At 44.7% G+C, this 27272-nt stretch overlaps 1 protein-coding gene across 2 annotated transcripts in view; it reads left to right on the top strand.

Annotated features, from left to right (window-relative positions):
• The window catches only part of LOC114643536 (tripartite motif-containing protein 16-like protein), a 385751-nt gene extending 379701 nt beyond the window's left edge, over positions 1 to 6050 (top strand). The window contains exons 4-6 of one of the 2 annotated variants that reach the window (XM_051925864.1): positions 3046 to 3208; positions 3567 to 3632; positions 4802 to 6050. In XM_051925864.1, the coding sequence (XP_051781824.1) occupies positions 3046 to 3208; positions 3567 to 3632; positions 4802 to 5349 (777 nt within the window). In that variant the 3' untranslated portion in view covers positions 5350 to 6050. The remainder of the gene's footprint in view (positions 1 to 3045; positions 3209 to 3566; positions 3633 to 4801) is intronic. The other variant, XM_051925865.1, reaches the window with a different exon arrangement.
• The last annotated feature ends 21222 nt before the right edge of the window (positions 6051 to 27272 follow it).

The raw sequence follows: 27272 nt of genomic DNA, 5'->3' as shown, positions 1-27272 counted from the left end.
GTCTTGGCCTCGGCCACTTTAGTGTGCACACTAAACCCCAAGAACATCTGCGTGAGCCAAATAAATATTAACCAAAATAACAATGGCAGACTTACCAGTAACAATGAGCTGTTAATTAATAAATGAGATTTACATCAATCTGGAGATGTAGACTCACAGCCCTGAGTCTGACATTGGAAAAAAGAAGAGGGACAATTAAGAACACAATCGTGTTTAATGTCTCCAACTGACAGGTTTCATGTTATGACCAACATGGACCATCTCACAGCCCAAAGCAGAACACAGCTACCCCACACAGTCTCTGGTCCCTAATGATGCTCCAATTACCTTACAACACGCAGGCTTTTCTTTACAATACACAAACTACTTCTCTTCTTATTCCCTCCATTTCTCTAATCCCAAGTTCATCTCACTCAGCTGAGCAGTAGAGACTATTTTTATTTACAGACTCAGTGGACTGTCCAGCACATGGGAAGCACCAAGAGGCCCTTCTGGGTTAGAGTCCTCATCAGATAATGTCACTGTCCCCCAGTAGATCCTTCTAATAGCTCTACTGGATCTCAAAAGGGCTAAAGTCACCCAAATGGGAGCACTGCTGGAGGGACACTGCCACTCATCATACTGGATGAACATATTGAACTGGGAAACAGTATCCCACCGCCCCTCCATTATTCTATTCTCTTGTTCAAGCAAGGTACCACCAAACATCTTGTACAGGATGCCAGCCAATCCAAACTATCCTTTAAAACATCAAATACAAACAAAAGTGTCTCATGACAGGTAATTCTTATCATGTGACTCAATTCAAATTTCACTTTTTATTCAATCAGATATCAGTGGAAAGAAAGGTAGAGGAAAATGAGAAGAGCTTCAGCTCAGAAGAAATTGGTTGAGAAGATTAGAGAACAAGAAAAGACAGAAATAGAGAAGGCTGAAGGAGTCACAGAACAACTAGAGAAGGAGATCGAGGAGCTGAAGAAGATATATGCTGAGCTGAAGGAACTTTCAGAGACCAAGGACAACGTCCACTTCCAGCAGGTGAGAGCAACACTTACAGGACATCCGAGCAAACTGGGGTGTGTGGAACCTGAGAACATTTAGAAAGAAATTTAGAAGATATGAGGGGTTAATACATCATGGCAAGAACAGGCCTTTCAACCCGTCACATAATGTCTTTTCAAATTCCCCTAATATTATCAAAATGTACAAAAGTCTCTGAGTTTCTGCTTCCATCTGCACTTTTTCCATGTATCTACACTTATCTGTGCTAAGAAATCGATTTGTATGAAGTTTATGCTCAGGTAACTTTATTTTAAAAGATACCACCTGACAAAAGATGTGATGGCTCTGAGGCTAGGGAGCTGCACTTGCAATTGATAGGTTGCCGGTTCGAATCCCGTAAATGCCAATATAGGCTCTGCTCTGTTGGGCCCTTAAGCAAGGCCCTTAACCTGCAATTGCTAAGCGCTTTGAGTAGTGAGAAAAGCGCTATATAAATGTAAAAAATTATTAAAAAAAAAGTTATTATTATTATTAAAAGATGACATAAACTCCCTTAATATTTTTAAACCCCTCTGTCAGGTCACCTCCTAATGTCTCCATCCTAAAACTCATAAGATTCATATCCTTCAAACTCCACAGTTCAGTCTCGCCTCTCTTCTCTTGATTTTCTCTTGTGCTGTTAGGTCATTTCTCTAATATGGAGACCAGCACCACACACAATATTCCTGATGTGCACTCCGGATATGGAGATTCTCTTCTTGATTCATACTTCACATATCACAGGCGCTATATAACTCAGCTTCTCACTAGCCTTCTCTACTCTGTCTAGTTGAGGTTGGTGATGAGCACACAGTGGTGCACAAGTCTTCATCACAAGTTACACTTTCTAGTGCAGACCTTCCATTGTGTAATTATGCTGACAGCTTTGTTACTACATTTTACTACTAAATTATTAATTTCTTAGAACTCAGCTGAGACCAATGTCTTGCTTTCTGTGTCATGTCAGTTCTTCACATGTCTGCCCGCTGTCCCCTCAGTCCCCTTATCTACACTCTGATGTCTCGGCTCTCACAGAGTCCTGCATTAAAGCTTATTGAAAGTCATGTCGATATCTTATGTCCCTCTACACTGAAATACTCTGACATTAATAACCAATAAATGAATGAGAGGTGATCTTCCCATTTCAATCCCAGTTGACTGCCCATCACACGTGTGGCGCTGACACATGACGTATTTTACTGGTTTGTCTTCTGTCTCTCTGTTGTGTTGTCCTTAATTTGTAACCTGTCTCCATCTGGGGCATGTATAAAAACTAGAAAGATTAAAATAGGCGTTTTGGGCAGATTGCAGTAGTGGGGACCTTTGTGCAGTTTGATAGTTGTGAGGATTTCTGGGAGCTTGCTATGGTGATAGATGCCAACCTACAGTTAAATGAACATAAAAGATAAAGAAAAGGATGAAACAGACAGACCATCTAAGACTAGTGAGATGATTGTCTCATTTGGGTATTGAGTCCTCTTTTGTTTTGGAAGTGCCCACCTCAAAGAATTTCATAACATGGCTGTTCCTGACCTGACAAGGTACATCAAGAAATGAACAGGACTGTTTGGAGGATCGAGATTGGGTTAGCTGTATACAATATTTATACTCTGAGTCAATGCATCTGGAGACTGGAAAAAGATCACCAATTCACGTCAGGAGTGACAGACATGTGTGGTCATTGTGTGTTGTCTACCATCTAACACTTTCATCATGTTATTTGCATACTGTGTGTATTGGGGGTGTTGGGTTACAGATCCAGTTGTTGTCATTTACTTTTCTAACTTTAATTAGTTCATCATATTTAATATGTCAGTATCATAGGAAGAGGTCTGAGATCAGTTTGATGTTTACTTGTGATCCAAATCGAATACGTCACTTAGTGAATTATAGCGTTATCATCTTGAACAGGGTGAAGCATTATACATTGATCCATTAAAGATCTTCTAAGAAATGGTTTGTTTAGTTTGTCCTCTCTGATGTCTCATCCCTTCTTCTTTCCAGACGCAGACTTTTCCATCTTGCCGTGTCCTTCCTGCTGATGGAGACTCGCTCAACTTCACTGTCATTGCCAATGTCTCTTCAGAGGACCTGAGAAAGGAGCTTTCATGTCTGAAAAAGATTCTGGAGAAGATCACTCAGTGGGACATCATGACATTGACATCAGGTACTGCGTCTGTTTATGTTGTTCTGAAAGACCACTGAATGTCATCTTATTGTCCTCTTTTGAAGAACCAGAGTGACGATAAGTGGACACTGAGTAGTGAGACACATGAAGAAGGCCTGCCCTTTTACATTTAATTATGAGCCTTTGATCAAGGATGTTTTATTATATATTTATAGATTTTGATGTTTGTACACTGCGTAGTGTTTCTGCACTTCTCAGATGTTGTGCTTTAACTGCTTGTCATTTTCTGTTTTATTTTAACTGCAGTGCTTTTGTAATACGTGTTTAATAATTTAACTAACATCATACAATGTCATCTTTAAAGTTTTCATTCTTCTTTATAACTTTTAATTTTTAGGTCGTGAAGCTCCAGTTCTCACCCTACAGCCCCCTGAGCCTCAGCGCAGAGACGAGTTTTTACAATGTGAGTTTGTGCTTTGACTCAACAGATTGTTTTTCTTTTAATATCTCAAGTCAGGTTATGATATGAAAGTGTAACCAGCAGAAAGAGCCGTGTGAGTGTTGTGTGACTGATGAGGAGAAAGTGTGGGGGTGGGTCCTAAGAGCAGTGCATTGTGGGATAGAGAGACTCAGGAAGTGAATCACCAAAGCAGTCTGCTGGACTTGAGTCTCTGAAGGATCAGGTGACCTCACATGAAATAAAAATGAAATCCTGACGACTACGCCAGCTGTTCCTGTCACTCAAGTCCAACCTCCATTTTTATTTTCCTTTTTTTGTTCGTACTTCTCTTTTTTCTTTGTTTTCCAGTCTCGTCATTCTGTTGCTTTTCTATTTCAGTTGTTCCCTTATAATATCGCTAATAATGGTTTATTTATACAGAACACTCCATGTAACAAAAGAAGCTCAATGTTCATCACACACACACACAAATAAATTTAAATTACCATTAACATACACATATACAGCCATGTGACAAGGTAAGTACACCCCTTAATTTGTTTTTTTTTTAATCTTATCTAGACATATTAAGATTTGGTCTTCATTTTAACAGCATTTATAGATAATTAATAAAGTTATTGAAATGAAAAAAGAAATTTCCATTTTGTAATAATTTATTCCATGAAAGTGACCAGACGTCCAATCTGCGTCTGTTAAATCCCCCCCTTGACTCTAGTAGCTGGCATTGCCCCTCACGTTGCCATTCCCTCAGACTGTTCAGCAGTCCCTAACATCAACTGAGATGTTTATTCCACTCCTCCATGCAGAATTCTGTCAGCTGTGTGACGTCTCAGGGGTGTCTTGGGTTCACAGCTCGTTTCAAATCCCCCAGAGCATCTCGATGAGATTCAGTTCTGGGCTTTCACTTGGCCATTCCAGGACCCTCCATTTCTTTATTTTCAGTCATTCCTTGGTGGTCAGTCCATTAGAACTCTGACCTCAACAGTGACCTTATGGCATTTATCAGAATTACAGAATTTTATTTTTCATTCCCACAGATTCCGTCCAATCAGATGAGCTCTTTACTGTCGATGGCGTACATTTGCGTCTTGTCAGCGCAGCTCCTGATTGGTTCTTATTAATTGTCAGTCTGGTGCAGCACCACCCAGTCATTTTCTTTTGTCTCTTTTCAGACTTCTGTCCACTCACACTGGACATCAACACGGCACAAAGAGACCTCCATCTGTCTGAAGGGAACAAGAAGGTGACATGTGAGAGGACACAGCCTGAATATCCTGACCATCCTGACAGATTTGACTACTGGGAACAAGTTCTGTGCAGAGAGGCTCTGACTGGGACTCGCTCTTACTGGGAGGTAGAGTGCACTGGAGACTGGGTTCTGATTGGAGTCGCATATAAAGGACTGAGCAGGAAAGGAAAGGACTTGGAGTGCAGCTTTGGAAGTAACAACAAGTCCTGGAGTTTGCTGTGTGCTGATTCCCAGTACGCTGCACGTCACAATGATGAGGAGACTGTAATCAGCACCCCGTACAGCCCCAGAATAGGTGTGTATCTGGACTGGCCTGCTGGCTCGCTGTCATTTTATAGCGTCTCACACACAATGACCCTCCTGCACAGGTTCAACACCTCCCTCACTGAGCCACTCTATCCAGGGTTTGGGTTTTGGCTCGATTGTAAGTCCAGTGTAAAAATCTGCCATCTGACACCATGTGACCACTAATCAGTACCCTCAACCGGTCACTTGATGTCCCTACAAGTGCAGATCCTCTTTGTGTTTGTAGTTTGGGGTCAAAATGAACTTTACAGGATGGGTGGGTGGGCAGCAGCTCTGTTATTGACTTTGTGGATGAGAATGCAGGACAAGTGCGGATGTCAGGGTCTCCATTATTATTGGGTTTGAGTAGCCAGTTGGGTCATAGTGAGGGTTGGTGACACCTCAGACCTACAAATTACAGTCTGACCAGCAGGGGTCACTGTTGACTCAAAGTGATATGTCCTTTAGGCTGACACTAGAACAACTTCTGTGGCCCCTGAGTGTCACTGAATGTCACCGGCTAAGTAGGACAGGCATGTGGTCCTGCTGGAACAGCACTACTGACAGGCACATGTAGACTGAGTATGAAGAGCTCCTCAATGGTGACAGTAAGTAGGAGCACAGAGTGACAATGTGACTAGAGTGTCGTCCTCTTAGTTTGCAATTTGTGCCCCTCCATTATTAACTCAGGGGTCCATCAGTTCTGAATGAACTCACTGTGAGTGTCTGAAGACGAGGACTCACCGGTCAGTCAGATGTCAGCCATAATGACAGAGTCACTTGATGTCACGTTAGACAATAAACTGCACCTCCTCCTCCTTGACCCCAGAACTTTCACTACTCGTACCCTGGAAACTCCGACATCCTCAGAAAATGAATTGTTGAAAAGCGGATTAGAAAGAGAGCACTGATTGGCTAGAGTTAGGGGGGCTCTGAATTAGATAGATAGATAGATAGATAGATAGATAGATAGATAGATAGATAGATAGATAGATAGATAGATAGATAGATAGATAGATAGATAGATAGATAGATAGATAGATAGATAGATAGATAGATTTGTTGTTTTTTATGAATTGTTTTGTAAATGGTATTGATTTTGTTGTTGCATGTATTGTGTGTTGATGAATATTTTGTTTCTTCATCTCATGTTTATGTATTTAGTTAGCTTTGCTGTGCCTCTTTTTTTTAATGTGTGTTCCTTGTATGTTTCATGTGGAGCCCAGGGGGGCGGGGCCACTTGACACTGAGGCTGGAGCTCCGCCCCCAGGGGTATTTAAGAAGAAGCTGCAGATGAAATATCCGCTCCAGCACTGCTCTTTGTCCTGTCTGGTGGTCTCTGCTTTACGTTTTGATTTTTGGTGGTCCTGTTTTGGCCCTCAGGTCCTATCTCTGGTTTATAATAGATGGATTTTATTCACTTATGGTTTTTGTTTTTTCTGCTTGCCTCTTTTGTTATAAACATTTGTTTAATCTTTTCTTGAATATTCTAAATAAATATTTAATTATTCAATAAGTGTTTTGGGGCGGCACGGTGGCGCAGTGGGTAGCGCTGCTGCCTCGCAGTTGGGAGACCTGGGGACCTGTGTTCGCTTCCCAGGTCCTCCCTGCGTGGAGTTTGCATGTTCTCCCCGTGTCTGCGTGGGTTTCCTCCGGGCACTCCGGTTTCCTCCCACAGTCCAAAGACATGCAGGTTAGGTGGATTGGCGATTCTAAATTGGCCCTAGTGTGTGCTTGGTGTGTTTGTGTGTGTCCTGCGGTAGGTTGGCACCCTGCCCGGGATTGGTTCCTGCCTTGTGCCCTGTGTTGGCTGGGATTGGCTCCAGCAGACCCCCGTGACCCTGTGTTCGGATTCAGCGGGTTGGAAAATGGATGGATGGATAAGTGTTTTGAGTTTTATTGACCCAATGATATTTTCATGTTTTTACATTTACATATACTTATTAGTGGACACTTTAACATTATCAAGTAAACATCAGTCTGGATATTAAATGGGAACAAGTGTGACAGGACAAGGTTATAAAAATTGATGAGCACAAGTGAAGAGCTCAGCAGTTCAGATGGAGGTGGGCAGCTCGTTCCACCATCTACAGTAGGAGCTTCACATGATACGAGTCTGGACTGAGATTTGATGCCATGCACAGGTGACGTCACTGGTGTGTGAGTGTGTGAGGAGGAGCGGAGGACCTCATGAGTGATTCCACATACATATAGTTGGTGCTGACCCACTGACTGATCTCTAGACAAGCATCACGTCCTAGTAGTTAACGTGTTCTTCCAGTTGAATGACCTGAAAAGTGGAGCTACCTCTTGTTTTGACCATCTGTAGTGATTAGGTAGCACATGATGATACCCCTGCAAGTCAATAGTTACAGTTGTCCAAATGTGACAGGACCAATGGATGGACCACATGTGGAGTAAATCAGTATGAATGAGAGACATTTGCATTGTGGTCAGTGAAGGACGGCTGCTGATTGGTCATGCATCCTAAGATTACTTACTGAGACTGGGGGTGATAGTCCTAAATGAATCGGTGTGTTGACTAGACGGAATGGATGATATAACAAGGAGCTCCATCCTTGTCAGGTTGAGATGGAGATAATGTTCCTTCATCCAGGTTGAGATATCAGTGAGACATGCAAAGATTCTAGGTGGCATTTTGTGGTCATCTGTAGGGAACAACAAGCACAGCTGTGTGTCATTGGTGTAGAGCATCATGATATGAGAATCCATGGGACTGGATAACAGAGTCTCCTAAGTGGTGATAAGAGAGAACAGGGGATGACCACTCACCACTGTTTGGGGCATCCCCGTGTTTGCCTTAATGCACCAATGGTACGGTAGGATCTGCCCGAAATGTAGGACTCAACAGACAGCAGTCACGGTGTCGCTGAGGTCAAACAGGGTGATGAGGAAGATCTAATGGCTGAATGTGATCAAGGAGAATGACATAGTGGTAGATCGAGCCAGCCATAGTGTGTCAACAACAGTTAGCAGAGCCATGTCAGTGGAATGGCCCATCTTGTAGCATAACTGATTAGCATCAAGTAATCTAATCTTGGAATTAAAAGACCTGGTTAAAGTCAGCATGTTTAAGAGTTTTCGATAAAAGAAGAGGAGAGACCGGTCTGTAATGATCTACCTGAAAAAGGTCAACTGTGGGCTTTATAAAAAATGGAATTATGAGGGCCTGTTAGAACATCATAGTTAAAGTGCCTGTTCTGATTGAAGTGTCATTGATGTGTGTGACTGCAGACATGAGTGAGATAGACACAGTCTGAGGGATGAGTAGAAGGGCGACCTTAGAAGGAGGTTGGAAATGTCAGTGGTGGAGAAAGAAAAGAAAGAGGAGAATGGTGTGGCGTGTTCAGGAGTAAGCAAACAAGTTAGCAGGAGTGATGAGAACTGAGAACTGATGGCAACCACTGTGATATTATGGGTCTGTGCGATGTGCATTTGATACGAGTAAATGATCAGTAAGTTTTTGGGTGAGGTATAGGTAGTGTGGTGGAGTGGCTCCAGAAGCAGATGTGGAAATTGGTGATTGACCTGTTCCTTCATTAGCACTGGATTCATGAAGGCCACACTTGTGTCCCATTGGGTTTTAACACTAGAATCCCTGAAGCCTACGAAAAAACTCATAATGCGGGCCCACCTTAAATTCCTTCGCACCTCTCCATCAGTGTCTTTTGTTTTGTAAATGTGTCAGTCACCACAAGCAGCAAGCAGCCTGCTATCCCATCACCCCCTGCTGCTGCAGCTTTAGTTATACACAAAGTTCTGCCAGTTCAAATCTGTTTATCAGGGTGTAGATGGTACATGATACATCGTTATATGGAACACATGCATTTCATGTGCGCTCCGTGTCTACAACAATCTGTGTACATTTAAGATGTAAGGATATGCGAGGCAAGAAATGTTGAACACAGAACTAAAACAGTAAAAGAAATTGGGATAGGGTTTCACAGACACACACACACACACATATGTCTGCTTGGTTGGTGTAGAGGTAAGAACTGCTGTCTCCAATTCGAGAGGTGGCAGACTGACTGGCAGGACAACGCCCGACCTCTTGCTGAATCCAAATGGTGCCATCTTTCGTCTTTATGCCTGGTGCAGCTGCGTTGTTCTTATATGTGAGTGGACATTTTTTGCGGGGAGGGCTTCTGTTCTCTTTCTCCGATGTAGAACCCTCATCCTCATCTGAGTTCACCTCTGCTATATCAAGTCTTTATTTGAAAACAGCAGTGTCAGATCAGGGGGAGCGTGAATGTGACTGAGAGAATAAAAATTAATAAAAAAAAAACGCTAACCGTTACAAATACCATAAATGTACACCGTCTGTTACAGACTGTGGCGGTCGGCTGGGGGCTGTGCCCAGCCAGGATGCCTGGAAGGACCGGGAGAGGGACTATGCCAACCCCGGACCACGAGAGGGCAGCTGCCCTGGTTTGTATGGGGGCCATGGGAACTGAGCATGGAAGCTCAATCCTGTAAGGGCCTGTGGCCACTGCCAGGGGGCACCTGGAGGATTGAGGAGCCCTGGACGTCAGCACTTCCACCACACCTGGAAGTGCTGCCAATAGGATTACCAGGGACACCCAGAGTGCTTCCTGGTGTGGCGGAAGTGCCGCAGGAAGATCGTCAGAGGGCACCTGGAGCACGTCCGAGTGGGCATAAAAGAGGCCGACTTCCACCACTCAGGAGCCGGAGTCGGGAGTAAGAGGACAAAGCTCGAGAGAGAAGAGCAGAGGCGGTGAAAGGAAGGACTGTTACGAGGCCTGGACTTAAGGGTGTTTGGTGCAGGGACACTGTGTGCTGTGCTGGACTTTATAAAGACTGTAAATAGAGTAAATAAATACGTGTGAGTTTGAACCATCGGTGTCTGTCTGTCTGTCTGTCTGTGTCCGAGCTGAACTTCCACAAGACACAAATCAAATGTATGTTTTTATTGTAATAATAGTTAAAATAATAGCCACTCACTACTCAAAACAGTTAATATATGAAAGAGCCAGGATCGACCCTTGTAACCTCTCAACTTAGAGAAAGCAGTTCTTACCTCTGTACCAGCCAAGCAGACGTATCTTATATCACAAATGATTGGAGCCTTCCCAGGAAGCAAGGCTCTGGCAGCTCGTGGTTCCTCCAGATCTCCAAAAGTCCGCTCTCCAGGTTGGCTGCTGAAAGGACGTGGAGCTGCATGTGGGAACTTGCACCATCTGCACTGCGTACAATGGGCCTACAGAATGCTCCTGCACCCCATGCATCAATACCAGGTAGGGGCACCCATAGAAAGAGTTGGTGCAAACATCCTGGGCCCTTTCCCAAGCACTGAGGATGGAAACCACTATGTGCTTGTCACCATGTACTACTTCAACAAATGGCCAGATGCTTTTCTGGTGCCTGACCAGAGTGCCATCATGACAGCTGAAAAGCTATTAGCCAAAATGTTTTTCCAGTTTGGGGTACTGGAAAAACTCCATAGTGATCAGGGGAGAAATTTCAAAGCTCAACTGTTCAAAGAGGTCTGCAAGCTAATGGGAGTGCCCAAGACCAGAACCACATGCCTACACCCCCAAAGTGATGGGTTGGTGAAGCACTTTCAGTGAACTTTAACCACCCAACTGGCTATGCTTACGTCCACCCACCAATGGGACTGGGACTGACATCTACCACTCATTTTATGGGCTTAACGCTCAGCCATTCTTGAGTCGACCAGAAGCCCTGATGTTTGGTCGTGAGCTCCGTACTCCAGTTGACCTCATCTTTGGGTGGCCTCCTGAAGAAGACGTTCCTGGTGCACCTGGTCTGGAGTATCTGACCAGGCTCCGGTACCAGTTGGAGACATCCCATGAATTTGCTAGGAGCCACTAGACTAAGGCCTGCCAGAAAAGAGCTTATGACTTCCGATATCTGGGGTGACCTTTTACAAAAAGGGATTGTGCCCAAAACTTTCCAGCCACTGGGAAAGTCCAGGTAGAGTCCTGCAGAGACCCCCTGAAGTAGTGTATGGGGTCAGGATGCCCAAAAGGAACAAGCTAATGGTGCTCCATCAGGATCGGCTGGCACCTTTAAAACACAGGAGGGCACCAGAAATCCCCAACTTCCCACCAACCACTTGGGAACACCAGAGCAACAGTCCCAGATGTGGAGCCTGCCAGTAGACCCCAGACGCCTAAGACGTCCTCCATGCTGGCATCAGGATTTTATTGTGGACTGTGGGGGTGATGAAGACGACTGAAGCCCCTTGGGTGGGGGTGATGTAGTGACGGACGGCACTGACCTCCAAGGAGGCTCTGAGGTGCTACAGCTAAAATTAAACAGTTAATTATGATTTAATTCATGTTGAATTTTAAAACAGTTCTTGTGTTTAATGTTGAGTTATAGCTTTTGGTAACGGGAGTGTTTTATTAAAGTTTAAAGGGCGGGTTGGCATTTGCCCACCACCTCTAACCGATGCTGCCTGGTGTGTGAGTCTGGGTATCGGGACTAAAGGAGCGAGCTGAAGTTGAGTATTGACGTTTTGTAGCGATCGCGTTACTTGAATGTACAACTCTACTAATATTAAAAGAAAAAGTGATTTTATACATTAAGTGTGTCTGAGTGTCACAATATTAAACAACAAGCATGTCGTTCAAATGTAAATTACTGTGCCATTATACACAAATAAACCTCTAAAGGAGTAACTTCTGTCTGCTAATATGGATGAAAGGAAAGGCAACTTTAAGTAAAGTAATACAAGTAGACGATGATATCACTAATATGAAGATGAGGGCAGATGACAGAGGACTGCGACTGGTGAGCTTCCATGTACAGGACAGCAGCCCTCATGAATCGAAACTAACTTCCTAATTACGTCACATGACAGGAGCAAGGGGACAGTAGGGAAAATACCAGATATGGACACTAGATGGAGCTAAACTGCAAATCTTAATAAAATGAACAGCTTTAACAAGTTGTAACAGAACACATGGCCATGGCCACCAAGACCTCACCTTTTCTTATTAGAGAGCTCCTGGAAGATGGCATCTCAGTCTGAGGATCACAGTCCCGCATGATGAACTCCCCGACCCAGACCTGCTCAAGAAATTGTTTGCCTTCCTCTTATGTCCTGAACAACAGGCAGCTGTGGTTGTCAATATTTTGTACCCACTTCACCATCCTCTGTAGTGCCCACTGGCTCTGGGCTGAACAGGTGCCGTACCAGGATGATAAGCCGCCACGGTGGATGGACACCACTGGGCACCTGTTCAAGCTGTTGGTCATAAATGGAGAAATTCGGCCTTTCCAGAGAAATCTGAGGAAGTGAAAGAATTAATGAGCCATCTTGATTTTGGTCAGGATGTGCAGAGTCCACTTCAGGTCCTTCCAAGACATTTCAACCTGCCAGCTCTCTTTGTGGCGTCCCTTTCAACATACTGTGGTCATTAATCAGGATTTTGTGTTTGAAAGTCATTCCTTCTTGTTTTAGCGCCTGCTGCATGTGCTCTTCTTATGATAAATGGGTGCACTGGCACTTTGGCCAGGATCTGAGGCACTGTAACCTGAGTGCCAGTGCTGCTATTAATTAAATCCCCTGCTATTCCCTCTTTCTGAGGGTTAGTTTAGAAGTGCCCTGCTAGGACTCCTCATCCTTGTCTGCCACTTCAGTCTTGGCTTTCATGCCCATGGATGGTGTGAAGTTTTTATATTGGGCTAACATGTGACCATTGCCCACTGTGGCCACCTGAGGGTGCTCCCGCGGCGTAAATCCCACACAGTCAGATGCAGGACAAAATTGCAACAACCTGCTTTTATTTTTTCCTTTTTCCTTGTGGGAAACGCCTTCCCCCGTTTCCCATGTGTACAGCACATTTCAAAGGACTACACAAAAGCACAATTCTCTTCTTTCTTTTTCCTTCTCTCTCTCTGTCTGCCTCCCCTCCTCCTGACAAACTCCGTCCTCTTCCACCCAACTCTGACTCCCTGAATGTAGTGAGGTGGCCCCTTTCATAGGGCACACAGAAGTGCTCCAGGTGCTCAACGACCTTCAACCAAGGGCTCAGCAATCATCCAGGCACCCCCAGGCGGTGACTACAGGCCCCAGCAGGCTTGAGCTTCCATGCTCCAAATCCGTGGGCCCACTGTGAGTCAGAGGGGCTGCCCTCTAGCATTCTGGGAGAGGTAATGTCCTGAATATGCTCTCTCCACCAGGTACTTCTATTATAGGGGTATCCCAGCTGAGCAAGGGCCCTGGCCGTCCACCACACCACCTAAATCTCCCTCTACTGGTGTTTATGATCTCTGTGATGGACACCTGGGTGAGCTCCTCCAGTTTGCTGTTACAACACATATTCACCATTCTCTCCACAGTTACATTTAGCACAGTCAGGTCCGCTCATCCTCACTGATCTGCTTCTGTTTACCTCCTCCAAACGTCTGACTGATTAATGGCTGACAGAGTTACCTAATTACCACATTTGTGACATCTTTATAATTAATAAGTGACATTCTGTTACACTGCACACAATCCCCATGACTTGCTGTTTGTTTTGTGACCATTTTGTATCCTGCTGACTGATTTTTATCCTTCGCTGTGCCATCCTTGTTTATCTCCCACTGACTTTAAATGATTTGCTCATCTTTACTGACATCTCAGTTGTCTGCTCAGTTGTTGCTGTTGTCACAGAACTCAATTTGCTCGTTGCTAGTGATTTGCACTGAATGAGGTCCACTTGTACGCCACATCAACAGCATTTGAATCTTGCCGACTACACCAATCCCTTTTTGTGGCTGGTAGTAGAATTGAAGTAATTTTTGAGAGCGGCCTGTGATATTTGATAGTCTCACAAACACATGCGTGACAAGACAAGACTTTAAATTAAAATGATGTTATTGTGCCTCCTGGATTGGACTTTTTATTTTTAACAGAGACCTGGCTGGACTTTAGTAAGTCAAGACCCCTGTTAGAACTTTCACCAGTTGACTGTATGCTTTGTTAATACGACATAGTAGTGGGGGACGGGATGTCCATTGTGTTTAAAAATGTTCATAAATATTACACACTTCTCACTGAAACATAATTAACTTTTGAGATACTATTGTTAAAAGCTGAATTAAGAGGTGCAGTGCTTGTCGCTCTTGTATATGGACCTCCTAAATGATGTAAAGATTTTATTAGGAGATTTTCTGTTTTCTTTGTCACTGGTCAAGTTTATATCTGATAAAATACTAATCGTAGGGGATTTGAACATTCGTGTTTCTTGTACTTTAAAACTGTTCATTCCCAGGTTTATTCAATTGCTCGATTCTCTTAATCTTGTTCAGTCTGTTAATGGTCCTACTCATGTTCAGGTCATATGCTTGATCTTATTTTATCATTTGGTTTCTTTGTCAGTGATGATGAGAAAATGCCAGTCATACTCAGTGCTGTGGCACCTTCTCAAATTGTCATTCCTGGGGTCTCAAGAAGCAGCCTTCATGCTATAAACTCCTACACTAAATATATTTGTTCTGATATTTCTGTAAATTCTTCTGTTGTTAGTTCTGTGCCACACAATTGGTTACTCTCGTAATTCTACATGCAGATCCACACTTGATTCTGTTACTCTTGTGAAAATCAGACACTCCATATCTAAAGGCCATCCCTGGTTTAACGACTCCATGCAGACTCTTAGAATGAAGTGTAGGAAAACAGAATGTAGATGGAAAAAGATAAATGACAGACATCTTAGGAGATTCTGAAAACCCGTCTGTCTGAATTCCAGCAGCCTGTCAAATCAGCCGAGACAAAACCCTTGTGTAATATTTCAACCAATGATCAGATGTCTAGAGTTCTGTTCAGCACAATAAGTTACACTTCGTACTCCGACACTCTTAGCTGTACTGTAGGCACTCATACATGTGAGGAGTTTTTGAATTTTTACTGATAAAACTGATGAGATGAGATCTTCTCTCACACCACCTGCCTCAGTTCCTTTGTTGTCCCCGACTTGTCTTTACTGTCTGACTCTGTTTGTCTTCCCTTTCTTGCCCAAACTGTGCCCACTATGAAGCCCACATCCTCCCTTCCTGATGTCATTCCAGCTCGTCTCTTCAGTGAGACTTTTGAGGTTATTGTTGACCTGCCATTGCTACTGTCCCTCCATCCTTTAAACATGCAGTGGTCAGCCTGGGCTTAAAAACATGGACTTGACCCGAGTTTCTTTCTGTCTTATCTCTAAATTGTGATTCCTCTTAAAGTTTGTTTTTTTCACAGCTGCTGTCTTTCCTTGGTAATGATAATCTAATGGAGTCCCTCCAGTCAGGTTCAGAGCTTTTCACAGCACCAAGTCTGCTCTTGTGAAGGTCACCAAAGACAACAGAAATCAAGTAGACAATCAAAGATGAACAATCAGACAAGTGGACAAGGAGCCAGGCAATGTGCTGCAGTGTGTTTGGTTTTATTTTAAATAATAGACATTCTTTGACTTCTTCTTTCTTGGCAATGATTGGTCTGGTTTGGTACTTTTGGCCTACAAGAGAAGGAGACATCTGGTCAAAAGAGTACAAGAAATCAGAGACCTTGAACTTCCATAGATGACTTTTTGATGCTCTGTGACCTCGTGAGTTAATAGAAAGTGAGGAGAGTGAAGGCCTTGAGCAGCGTCTGATCAAACAGCTAGTGGAGGTGTCAAATACAGGTGGGGGGGGGTAACATTACAGTCCTGAACAAGTCTTCAACAAGACTAAGCAAGTTTTCAAATATGAAACACCATCTCCACGTCACCTCACGTCACACCTGTAGGATTCACAAATATTGTCATGGCTAAAGCACAAGTTACTGCCACCATTAACCCTGTTATTGACAGCAGCAGCTCTCTGTTATCAAATACAGAAGTTTTTATATATGTGTTTTATATATGTATTATATGTCTTTTTAAATATACACATACACAATCACCAGCCACTTTATTAGGTACACCTTGCTAGTACCGGGTTCACTCCTTTTAGCCTTCAGAATTGCTGGAATTCTTCATGGTGTAGATTCAACAACGTGCTGGAAATATTCCTCCTGAATTTTGCTCCATATTGATACGTTGGCAGTTCAGTTTTGTCGGTTGCACATCCAAAATGCAAATCTGACTTTCTAACATATCCCAAAGATGCTCTACTAGATTGAGATCTGATGACTGTGCAGGCCATTTGAGTCCAGTGAACTCCTTGTCATGTTCCAGAAACCAGTTTGAGATGATCTGAGCTTTGTGACATGTCACATTATCCTGCTGGAAGGAGCCATCAGAAGATGGGGACACTGCGGTAATAAAGGGATGGACAGGGTCAGCAACAATACCCAGGTAGACTGTGGCATTTAAGTGATGCTCATTTGGTACTAAGGGGCCCGAAGTTTGCCAAGAAAATATCATCCACACCATCACACCACCAGCAACAGCCTGAATGGTTGATACAAGGCAGGATGGATCCCTGCTTTCATGTTGTTGATGACAAATTCTGATCCTACCATCCAAATATCACTGAAGAAATCGAGACTCATCAGACCAGGTGACATTTTTATAATCTTCTATTATCCAATTTTGGTGAGACCGTGTGAATTGTAACATCAGTTGAATGTTCTTAGCTGACAGGAATGGCACTCGGTGTGGTCCTACCTCACTTGTAACAAGTGCTTATTTGAGTTCCATGCTCCTTTCTATCAGCTCAAATCAGTCTGGCCATTCTCCTCTGACCACTGCCATCAGTAAGACATTTCTGCACAGAGAACTGCCGCTCACTGGATATTTTCCCCTTTTTTGGACCATTCTCTGTAAACCCTACAGATGGCTGTGTGTGTCAATCCAAGTAGATCAGCAGTTTCAGAAATACTCAGACCAGCTGGTGTGGCATCAAGAAGCAGGACACGTTCAAAGTCACTTCAGTCACCTTTCTAACTCATTCTGATGCTCAGTTTGAACCTCAGCAGGTCGTCTTGACAATGTCTACAGGCCAAAAAGCATTGAGATGCTGCCATGTGATTGGTTGATTAGATATTTATGTTAACAAACAGTGAACAGGTGTACTTAATAAAGTGGCTGGTGAGTGTGTGTGTGTGTGTGTGTGTGTGAATATATTTATTGTTGAGGTTCTATAAAATTTAAATTTTCCTTTGAGGGCAAATAAATTAATCTTATCTAATCTAATCTAATATATAGTGCGACATGGTGGTGCAGTGGGTAGTGTTGCTGCCTCGCAGTTAGGAGACCAGGGTTTGCTTCCCGGGTCGTCTGTGTGGAGTTTGCATGTTCTCTTTGTGTCTGTGTGGGTTTCCTACCACAGGCGAAAGACATGCAGGTTAGGTGCATTGGCGATTCTAAATTGTCCCTAGTGTGTACTTAGTGTGTGTGTGTGTGTGTGTGTGCCCTGTGATGGACTGGTGCCGTACCTGGGGTTTGTTTCCTGCCTTGCGCCCTGTGTTGTCTGGGATTGGCTCCAGCAGACCTCTGTGACCCTGTACTTACCAATTTACCAAGTCATAAAAGATCATCCTCTGAATCTTTCATATGGTCCTCCTCCAAATCCTCCTCCATATCCAAATCCAAATCCTCCTCCTCCTCCTCTTCCTCTTCCAAATCCTTTTGCTACTCTCATGTATCGCCTGTAAAGATTCAACGTAGATGACAAATTAGGAGTGCATTTCCATCCCTGTCTGTCTCCTCTGTCCCTTGAGAAGATGATTTCTAGTTGTGTGATCGCTGGCACAGTAAATAATCACATTTTTATTCTCACCACATAATTCACCACATTTCACAGCCTGCTCCTTATCTAAACAAAATGAAAATTGTCCATCACAGAGTCCTGCCACCTCGTGCTAAAGGCTCCTCTGCATGTCAACAGCATTTAGAGGGCAGGCTGCCATTAAAGCCTCCTTCCATCAGACCCCACTTAGCGTCTTGCTGTGCCCATCACAGTATGGAGGCTCAGGCTGTCTATTTCAGTGCCCTCAACACCACGGCTGTCCACACACACACACTTTATGGACTTCAGCTATTCAGCGGTCCTCTAATTGTCATTAAGTATGTTAAAGGCTTCGTGATGGCACTGAACTTTCAACTGGAAAAATGAGAATTTTTTTTTCATGATTATCTTTTTATTATTTTACAGCTAAAGACAGCAACATGAGAAATTCACATATAACTAAGCACCAACCTTATAACAGTGGATTGAACACCAAAACAGTCATTAAATCCAAACTTAAATACCCCTTCAAAGCTCAAGACCTGCTCTGAGACCCCCTCTGCTCCGGACCACTGTACTGTATACTGTATATACACTGTGAAGAGGGGGGCTGATTGCACCCCTACAAGATGTGGTCGCTCCTCTCAACCCCTCTCATAAACGGTGATATAATTGGAAACAGATACATTTACTTGTTGGTCGATTAGCTGGTTCTCCTGCTGCCGCTGCTGTGCCGTGTGATCTGCTTCTCGCGCGGCGCTTTGAACATTTAAAGCTTGTACAGCAGCTGTCCTTTTGTCTTATTGCCTTGTCTTTCTTCTCCACCAGACGTACTCTGCTTTATTCTTTATGTTTTGTTATGCTGTTTACGAATAAACAGTTTCTTGAAAACCCTGAATGAATCTGTGCAACTGTAACCCAAACATGACAACACGTATTTTCATCCATCCATCCATCCATCCATCCATCCATCCATCCATCCATCCATCCTCTTCCGCTTATCCGAGGACGGGTCGCGGGGGCAGCAGCTTGAGCAGAGATGCCCAGACTTCCCTCTCCCGGGCCACTTCTTCTAGCTCTTCCGGGAGAATCCCAAGGCGTTCCCAGGCCAGCCGGGAGACATAGTCCCTCCAGCGTGTCCTGGGTCTTCCCCGGGGCCTCCTCCCGGTTGGACATGCCCGGAACACCTCACCAGGGAGGCATCCAGGAGGCATCCTGATCAGATGCCCGAGCCACCTCATCTGACTCCTCTCGATGCGGAGGAGCAGCGGCTCTACTCTGAGCCCCTCCCGGATGACTGAGCTTCTCACCCTATCTTTAAGGGAGAGCCCAGACATCCTGCGGAGGAAACTCATTTCAGCCGCTTGTATTCGCGATCTCGTTCTTTCGGTCACTACCCATAGCTCATGACCATAGGTGAGGGTAGGAACATAGATCGACTGGTAAATTGAGAGCTTTGCCTTATGGCTCAGCTCCTTTTTCACCACGACAGACCGCTGCAGCGCCCGCATTACTGCGGATGCCGCACCGATCCGCCTGTCGATCTCACGCTCCATTCTTCCCTCACTCGTGAACAAGACCCCGAGATACTTGAACTCCTCCACTTGAGGCAGGATCTCGCTCCCAACCCTGAGAGGGCACTCCACCCTTTTCCGGCTGAGGACCATGGTATCGGATTTGGAGGTGCTGATTCCCATCCCAGCCGCTTCACACTCAGCTGCGAACCGATCCAGAGAGAGCTGAAGATCACGGCCTGATGAAGTAAACAGGACAACATCATCTGCAAAAAGCAGTGACCCAATCCTGAGTCCACCAAACCAGACCCCCTCAACGCCCTGGCTGCGCCTAGAAATTCTGTCCATAAAAGTTATGAACAGAATCGGTGACAAAGGGCAGCCCTGGTGGAGTCCAACTCTCACTGGAAACGGGTTCGACTTACTGCCGGCAATGCGGACCAAGCTCTGACACCAGTTGTACAGGGACCGAACAGCTCTTATCAGGGGGTCCGGTACCCCATACTCCCGGAGCACCACCTACAGGATTCTCCGAGGGACACGGTCGAACGCCTTTTCCAAGTCCACAAAACACATGTAGACTGGTTGGGCAAACTCCCATGCACCCTCCAGGACCCTGCTAAGGGTGTAGAGCTGGTCCACTGTTCCACGACCAGGACGAAAACCACACTGTTCCTCCTGAATCCGAGGTTTGACTATCCGACGGACCCTCCTCTCCAGAACCCCCGAATAGACTTTTCCAGGGAGGCTGAGGAATGTGATCCCTCTGTAGTTGGAACACATCCTCTGGTCCCCCTTCTTAAAGAGGGGGACCACCACCCCAGTCTGCCAATCCAGAGGCACTGTCCCTGATGTCCACGCGATGTTGTAGAGATGTGTCAACCAAGACAGCCCTAAAACATCCAGATCCTTGAGGAACTCCAGGCGTATCTCATCCACCCCCGGGGCCCTGCCACCAAGGAGTTTTTTGACCACCTCGGTGACCTCAGTCCCAGAGATGGGGGAGCCCACCTCCGAGTCCCTAGGCTCTTCTTCCTCATTGGAAGGCATGTTAGTGGGATTGAGGAGGTCTTCGAAGTACTTCCCCCACCGACCCACAAAGTCCCGAGTCAAGGTCAGCAGCGCACCATCCCCACCATATACAGTGTTGACACTGCACTGCTTCCCCCTCCTGAGACGCCAGACGGTGGACCAGAATCTCCTCGAAGCCGTCCGAAAGTCGTTCTCCATGACCTCCCCAAACTCCTCCCATGCCCGAGTTTTTGCCTCAGCAACCACCGAAGCCGCATTCCGCTTGGCCTGCCGGTACCTATTAGCTGCCTCCAGAGTCCCACAGGACAAAAGGGACCGGTAGGACTCCGCCTTCACTGCTGGTGTCCACCAATGGGTTCGGGGATTGCCGCCACGACAGGCACCGACTACCTTACGGCCACAGCTCCGGTCAGCCGCCTCGACAATAGAGGCACGGAACATGGCCCTTTCGGACTCAATGTCCCCCACCTCCCTCGGGACATGGTCGAAGTTCTGCCGGAGGTGGGAGTTGAAGCTACTTCTGACAGGGGGCTCTGCCAGACGTTCCCAGCAGACCCTCACAACACGTTTGGGCCTACCAGGCATGACCGGCATCCTCCCCCACCTTCAGAGCCAACTCACCACCAGGTGGTGATCAGTTGATAGCTCCGCCCCTCTCTTCACCCGAGTGTCCAAGACATGTGGCCGCAAGTCCGACGACACGACCACAAAGTCGATCATCGAACTGAGGCCTAGGGTGTCCTGGTGCCAAGTGCACATATGAACACCCCTATGCTTGAACATGGTGTTCGTTATGGACAATCCGTGACGAGCACAGAAGTCCAATAACAAAACACCACTCGGGTTCAGATCGGGGGGGGCCATTCCTCCCAATCACGCCCTTCCAGGTCTCACTGTCATTGCCCACGTGAGCATTGAAGTCTCCCAGCAGAACGAGGTATGCCCTCTAGCACCCCCTCCAGGGACTCCAAAAAGGGTGGGTACTCCGAACTGCTGTTCGGCTCATACGCACAAACAACAGTTAGGACCCGTACCCCCACCCGAAGGCAGAGGGAGGTTACCCTCTCGTCCCCTGGGGTAAACCCCAATGTACAGGCTCCAAGTCGGGGGGCAATAAGTATGCCCACACCCGCTCGGCGCCTTTCACCGGGGGCACTCCAGAGTGGTAAAAAGTCCAGCCCCTCTCAAGGAGATTGGTTCCAGAGTCCAAGCTGTGCGTCGAGGTGAGCCCGACTATATCTAGCCGGAACCTCTCGACCTCGCGCACAAGCTCAGGCTCCTTCCCCTTCAGAGAGGTGACATTCCACGTCCCAAGAGCCAGTTTCTGTAGCCAAGGATCGGACCGCCAAGGTCCCCACCTTCGGCCACCACCCAACTCACACTGCACCCGACCTCCTTGGCCCCTCCCATAGGTGGTGAAACCATGAGAAGGGGGACCCACGTTGCCTCTTCGGGCTGTGCCCAGCCGATCCCCATGGGTGCAAGCCCAGCCACCAGGCGCTCGCCATCGAGCCCCACCTCCAGGCCTGGCTCCAGAGGGGGGCCCCGGTGACCCGTGTCCGGGCAAGGGAAAACGCCGTCCAAATTTTGTATTCATAATGGAGGTTTTGTTGAACCGCACTTTGTCTCATCCCTCACCTAGGACCAGTTTGCCCTGGGTGGCTCTACCAGGGGCATAAAGCCCCGGACAACAGAGCTCCTAGGATCATTGGGACACGCAAACCCCTCCCCCACGATAAGGTGGCAGTTCGAGGAGGGGCAACACGTATTTAACAAAAGGAAAAAAGTCAAAGAGACACAAACCAAAGGACGTGAAAAGGGTCTGAGACAGAAACAGTTTATATTAACACAAACACGGACACCGAGGATGTCAAGGAAGACAACTGGAAACAAGAATCGTTACTTGTAAGAGACCACCAGGGCTCCTGATGAAAGAAAACAAAGGGGAAGGCATTTTAAAGGTTCAAGGAGCTCCTGAAATGTTCACAGTTAGAAGCCACTAAAACACCTTGGAGACCCCGAGGAGGGCCTGATCAAGGGGGTCCTCACATCAGAACAAATCAGGACATCGAGCACACATCACTTATCAAATGCTGACAATCGTTTGTGTCGTCTCGGTATGAACACAAGTCTCCTCTAAACTTAGTGTTGACTAAATGGTGAAAGTCCAAGTGTGTACGATCTTACAGGAAGATAACGGAAGAGAATATTATCAAGTCTGAAGGGGTCTGGTAACTGGAAGGGTGATAACCCCCAGATCATCGTTTAGCCCAGGCTAGACAACAACATGACATCAGGATAAAGTGGAAGGTGCCAGGGGTTCATGGGAAGTGAATTCTGGAAGTGAATCCCTCTCAGGGTCCCTGGGTGCCGTAAGGCCGCACCGTCAGTGGAGGACCACCCAGGATCCTAAACAACTCAGAAGAACTCTCCCCAAGTCATGCTGGGTAATGAGAAGCTCTGCTGGGTCCAGTATAAAAGGAACCCACCGCCTCCAACTCTGACCCTGACAAGGCTGCACTTCCCATGAAACCCTGTGGGCAACACTCAGCTGGAGGAGGAAGAAGAGGAGAAGGTTTACTGTTTGTTTGGTGTTGGCTGAGCTTCATTGTGTTTAGTGCTTATTGGATTAGAAATATCCATTATTTAAAGCTGTGAATGAGTTAGACGTTATTGGGTCTCGGGTTTGGGGATTGGTGGCTCCCCCCCACTGGTTATGTAGGAATTGATGACAATTTCATTATAATTATGTTTAGTAAAGTAAACTGCGACATACAATTCCGACTCTCATAATCCGAGCACAAGGTAACGTCCAGGACTTGCAGCTCTAAACTCTTTGTGTGATGCTGAGAGGACCCAGGATGGCTGTCGGGCTTTGGACATACAGGACAACCTCTATAAACTAAGAGGACGCAATCGGAGTCTGGAGGTATGTGCCACAAAAACGTCCGATTCCCCGGGACCTTATTTTAATTATTTTGCAAGAGCCTGTCTTCTGGTTGGTTTCGTTCGTTTATAGGAGATGGACGTCTGAAGCAGAGCTCCGCTAGCAGCGGCTTTATTTTCCCACGTATTTCATATTATTTAGAGGTATCCTGTATTTAACCCGACCAAGGAACTTCCACTACAATATACAAGCATGAGTAACAAGAAGAAAAGTCAGAAAGAACCAGAAAAGAAACTTAAAGCTGTATCAAAGTCTGGACAGACTTCCGGCCTGAGTGCAAGTGCAAGGTATGGCCTCACGGAGACTGACCTGGAACAGGTAGACGAATGCGCAGAATTCCTGGGACCCCGCTCCATTGTATCGTCTCCAGTTGAGAGTGAAAATGGGAGTGAAGGTGCAAGTGATACAGGTCGCGATGGATAACCGATTTCTGAGGATCATTCGAGACTAGAAAGGGCTCTGCAAGACGTGCTCTCATCTACTCATCACGAGCCTGCAGCGCCTACTATAACAGGGGCTGCATTTCCACTCGCGGAGCACGAAAGCCGAAGCGAACTGTCCGAACTGAAAGAGATGATCGCTACACTGGCCACTACCATGGTTACGGCCATGAATGAGCTTAAGAATGAGCTTAAGAAAGATAACATGAATGATCTTAAGAAGGTGACCATTGAGCTCAAGAAGGATAACAAAGATAAGGAAACGCGTCTATTTAAACGTTTTGATGTAAAATTTAAAGGCATGTTGGAGAAATTAGTGGAACACATTGAACAAACTAATTCCAAACTGAAAATGCTTGATGACCATATTAATGACGTTTCAGATCAGCTGGAAGACGTTAAGCAGGGACTCACGGCTCGAGTGGAAACAGCGGAACGACTGGCATCTAACACCGATGAAAAAGCCACAGCTGCGAACTCGGAATGCAAAAAACTTGGAGACAGACTTGCAGCCCTGGAGGATGGGTGCAGAAGAAATAATATAAGAATTGAGGGTATACCTGAGAAACGAGAAAGCTCAAGCCCAGTGAAATCTGCAGTAGAATTACTGTCTAAAATAATTGGAGATGACTTTAAACTCGACATTGAGATAGCCACGGCTTATCGCACAAAGATACCAAGCGCCTTTAAACCTAGGTCTTTTATTGTCCGCTTCGAGCAACTAAGATGTAAGCTTGATGTGATGGCACTTCTCAGACGCAAGAAAGAGATTATATTCGAAAATAATCTTATTCGTATTTTTCCCGACTTCTCACCATCAACAGCTGCAAAACGCAGAGCCTACATCGACATTAAAAAGTTGCTACGGAAAGCCGATATCAAATACAGCCTCTTGTATCCCGCCAAACTGAAAGTGGAAGTTCAAGATCAACATTATATTTCCTTCAGCAAAGAAGAAGCTGAAAAAGAACTAAAGAAGATGTTTCCAACACTTTTTTGAAAGTTAATAAGGAGCCGTATTCTATCAAGGCACGGGAAGGACCTATGATCTGCTCTCTGGATCCATGTTTAAAGAGACCGGTATTATAATTATACATCCCTTTTTTTTTTTTTTTTTTTTTTTTTTATCTGGACTTTATATGTTTATGTTTTAATCAGAGTTATAGAGTTATAGACGTGAGTGTGAAAATGTGGAAGTAATTAAAGTAGGATTCGTTTTTTTTTTTTTTTTCTTCCTTTTTTTAAAATTTTTTTTTATTTTACTATACCTTAAAGTAGACTGTTTAACTTCATACCCTTGGTTTATTGGTTTTTCTACTATTTATACTATTACCATTATACTATTACAGTAGGAATTACCAGGTTTATCCTGGACTAGTTTTTAAAATCATTCCCAGGGTTGTTTTTTTTTTTTTTTTTTTAATCTTAACTTAAAAGCGCTGAAGATTATTTCAAGCTTAAATATTGTTAATGAGAACATTTTCAGCAGATAGTATTAAGAATTTAACTGCAAAAGATATCTCTGTTTTAATTCTGTAACGCCGCTGCAGGGTGGGGTTTGTTTTGTTTTGGACGTGCTCTGTCTCTTCGTATGTCAGAGGACTGGAACATCGCGAAGTGGGATCAAGCCTCATGTGGGGAGGCAAAATGGGGGGGGGGGATAAAGGGGGGAGAGAAGGAGAGCAGGTTATATCTAATCTATTCTTGTAATTCTTATAATTATAAATATCAATGCAACAATAGGCTAAAATGCAATAACTCATGGGGAATCTTGAAACTAAGATTAAAACTGCCATATTACCAATTAAAACTATAATGACATTAAAAACTCAGAATCAATGTCTCCATGATGGGACAGTTAACTTTGTGAGCTGGAATGTTAAAGGCCTGAATCACGAATTAAAGTGAAAGAAAGTATGCTCTCACCTAACAGGCTTAAACGCTAAAATAGTATTTTTACAGGAGACCCACTTACTAAGCAAGGATCAGTTCAGATTACAAAAAGACTGGACTGGCCAAATGTTCCATTCTAGCTTTATAAAGAAAACTAGAGGGGTGGGAATTCTCATACATAGAACAGTTCCATTTGTAGCATCAGATGTAGTATCGGATCCTGAAGGGAGATATGTGATGGTCATGGGCAACTTATATAACAGTAAAATGATTTTGATAAATGTTTATGCACCCAATGTTGATGATAAGGAATTCAAGCAAAATCTATTTGCATCCATTCCCAATGTGAACACTCATAAAATTATAATGGCTGGGGATTTTAATTGTGTTTTAAATCCACTCTTAGATAGGACTCCTGTGACAGGGGGGACGACATCTAATACTGCAAAGATAATTACACCGTTTTTGAATGATCACAACTTGTCAGACCCCTGGAGGTTTCTTAACCCAAACTCAAGAACATATTCGTTCTACTCACCAGTGCATTATAGCTACTCAAGAATTGATTATTTTTTTATAGATAATAATTTCCTGCCTACAATTAAATCATGCAAATATGACACAATTGTTATCTCTGACCATGCCACTCTAGTCTTGGAGCTAAAATCATTAAGCCCCTCACACTCACCTCGTAGATGGCGTCTTAACCCTCTTTTACCTCTTTTACTGGTTACCTGTGTCATTCAGAATTGACTTTAAAATTCTGCTTATGGTTTATAAAGCTTTAAATAATCTCGCCCCGTCTTATATATCGGAATGTCTGACACCTTATATTCCAAATCGCAACCTCAGATCCTCAACTGAGTGTCTCCTTAGAATTCCAAGAGCAAAACTTAAAAGAAGTGGTGAGGCGGCCTTCTGCTGTTATGCACCTAAAATCTGGAATAGCCTGCCAGTAGGAATTCGCCAGGCTAATACAGTGGAGCACTTTAAAAAACTACTGAAAACACATTACTTTAACATGGCCTTCTCATAACTTCACTGTAATTTAATCCTGACACTCTGTATATCCAATTCATTATAATAACTATTCATTCAAAATTTGTACTAACCCCTACTCTCTCTTCTGTTTTCTTTTCCGGTGTCCTATTGGTGGTGGCTTGTGCCACCACCATCTACCCAAAGCACCATGATGTTCCAACAATGATGGATGGATTAAAAGCCAGAAGTCTGTATAACCATCAGCATCAAGTGACTCCGTGAGAACCCTAACTACAAAGAGGACTATTTCATTTATGTTAGGTAGAATGCCCAAAGGGGACTGGGCGGTCTCGTGGCCTGGAACCCCTACAGATTTTATTTTTTTCTCCAGCCTTCTGGAGTTTTTTTTTGTTTTTTCTGTCCACCCTGGCCATCGGACCTTACTCCTTTCTATGTTAACTAATGTTGTCTTATTTTAATTTCTTATTTGTCTTTTATTCTTCTTTTCTTCATTATGTAAAGCACTTTGAGCTACTTTTTGTATGAAAATGTGCTATATAAATAAATGTTGTTGTTGTTGTTGTTGTTTTATTGGCAGACAAGAACTGCACA

The sequence above is a fragment of the Erpetoichthys calabaricus genome, chromosome 4 (assembly GCF_900747795.2).
Source record: "Erpetoichthys calabaricus chromosome 4, fErpCal1.3, whole genome shotgun sequence".
In the NCBI taxonomy this organism is placed as follows: domain Eukaryota; kingdom Metazoa; phylum Chordata; class Cladistia; order Polypteriformes; family Polypteridae; genus Erpetoichthys; species Erpetoichthys calabaricus.
The sequence above is the reverse complement of the archived record's forward strand: the minus strand, read 5'-3'. Positions and strand labels throughout refer to the sequence as shown.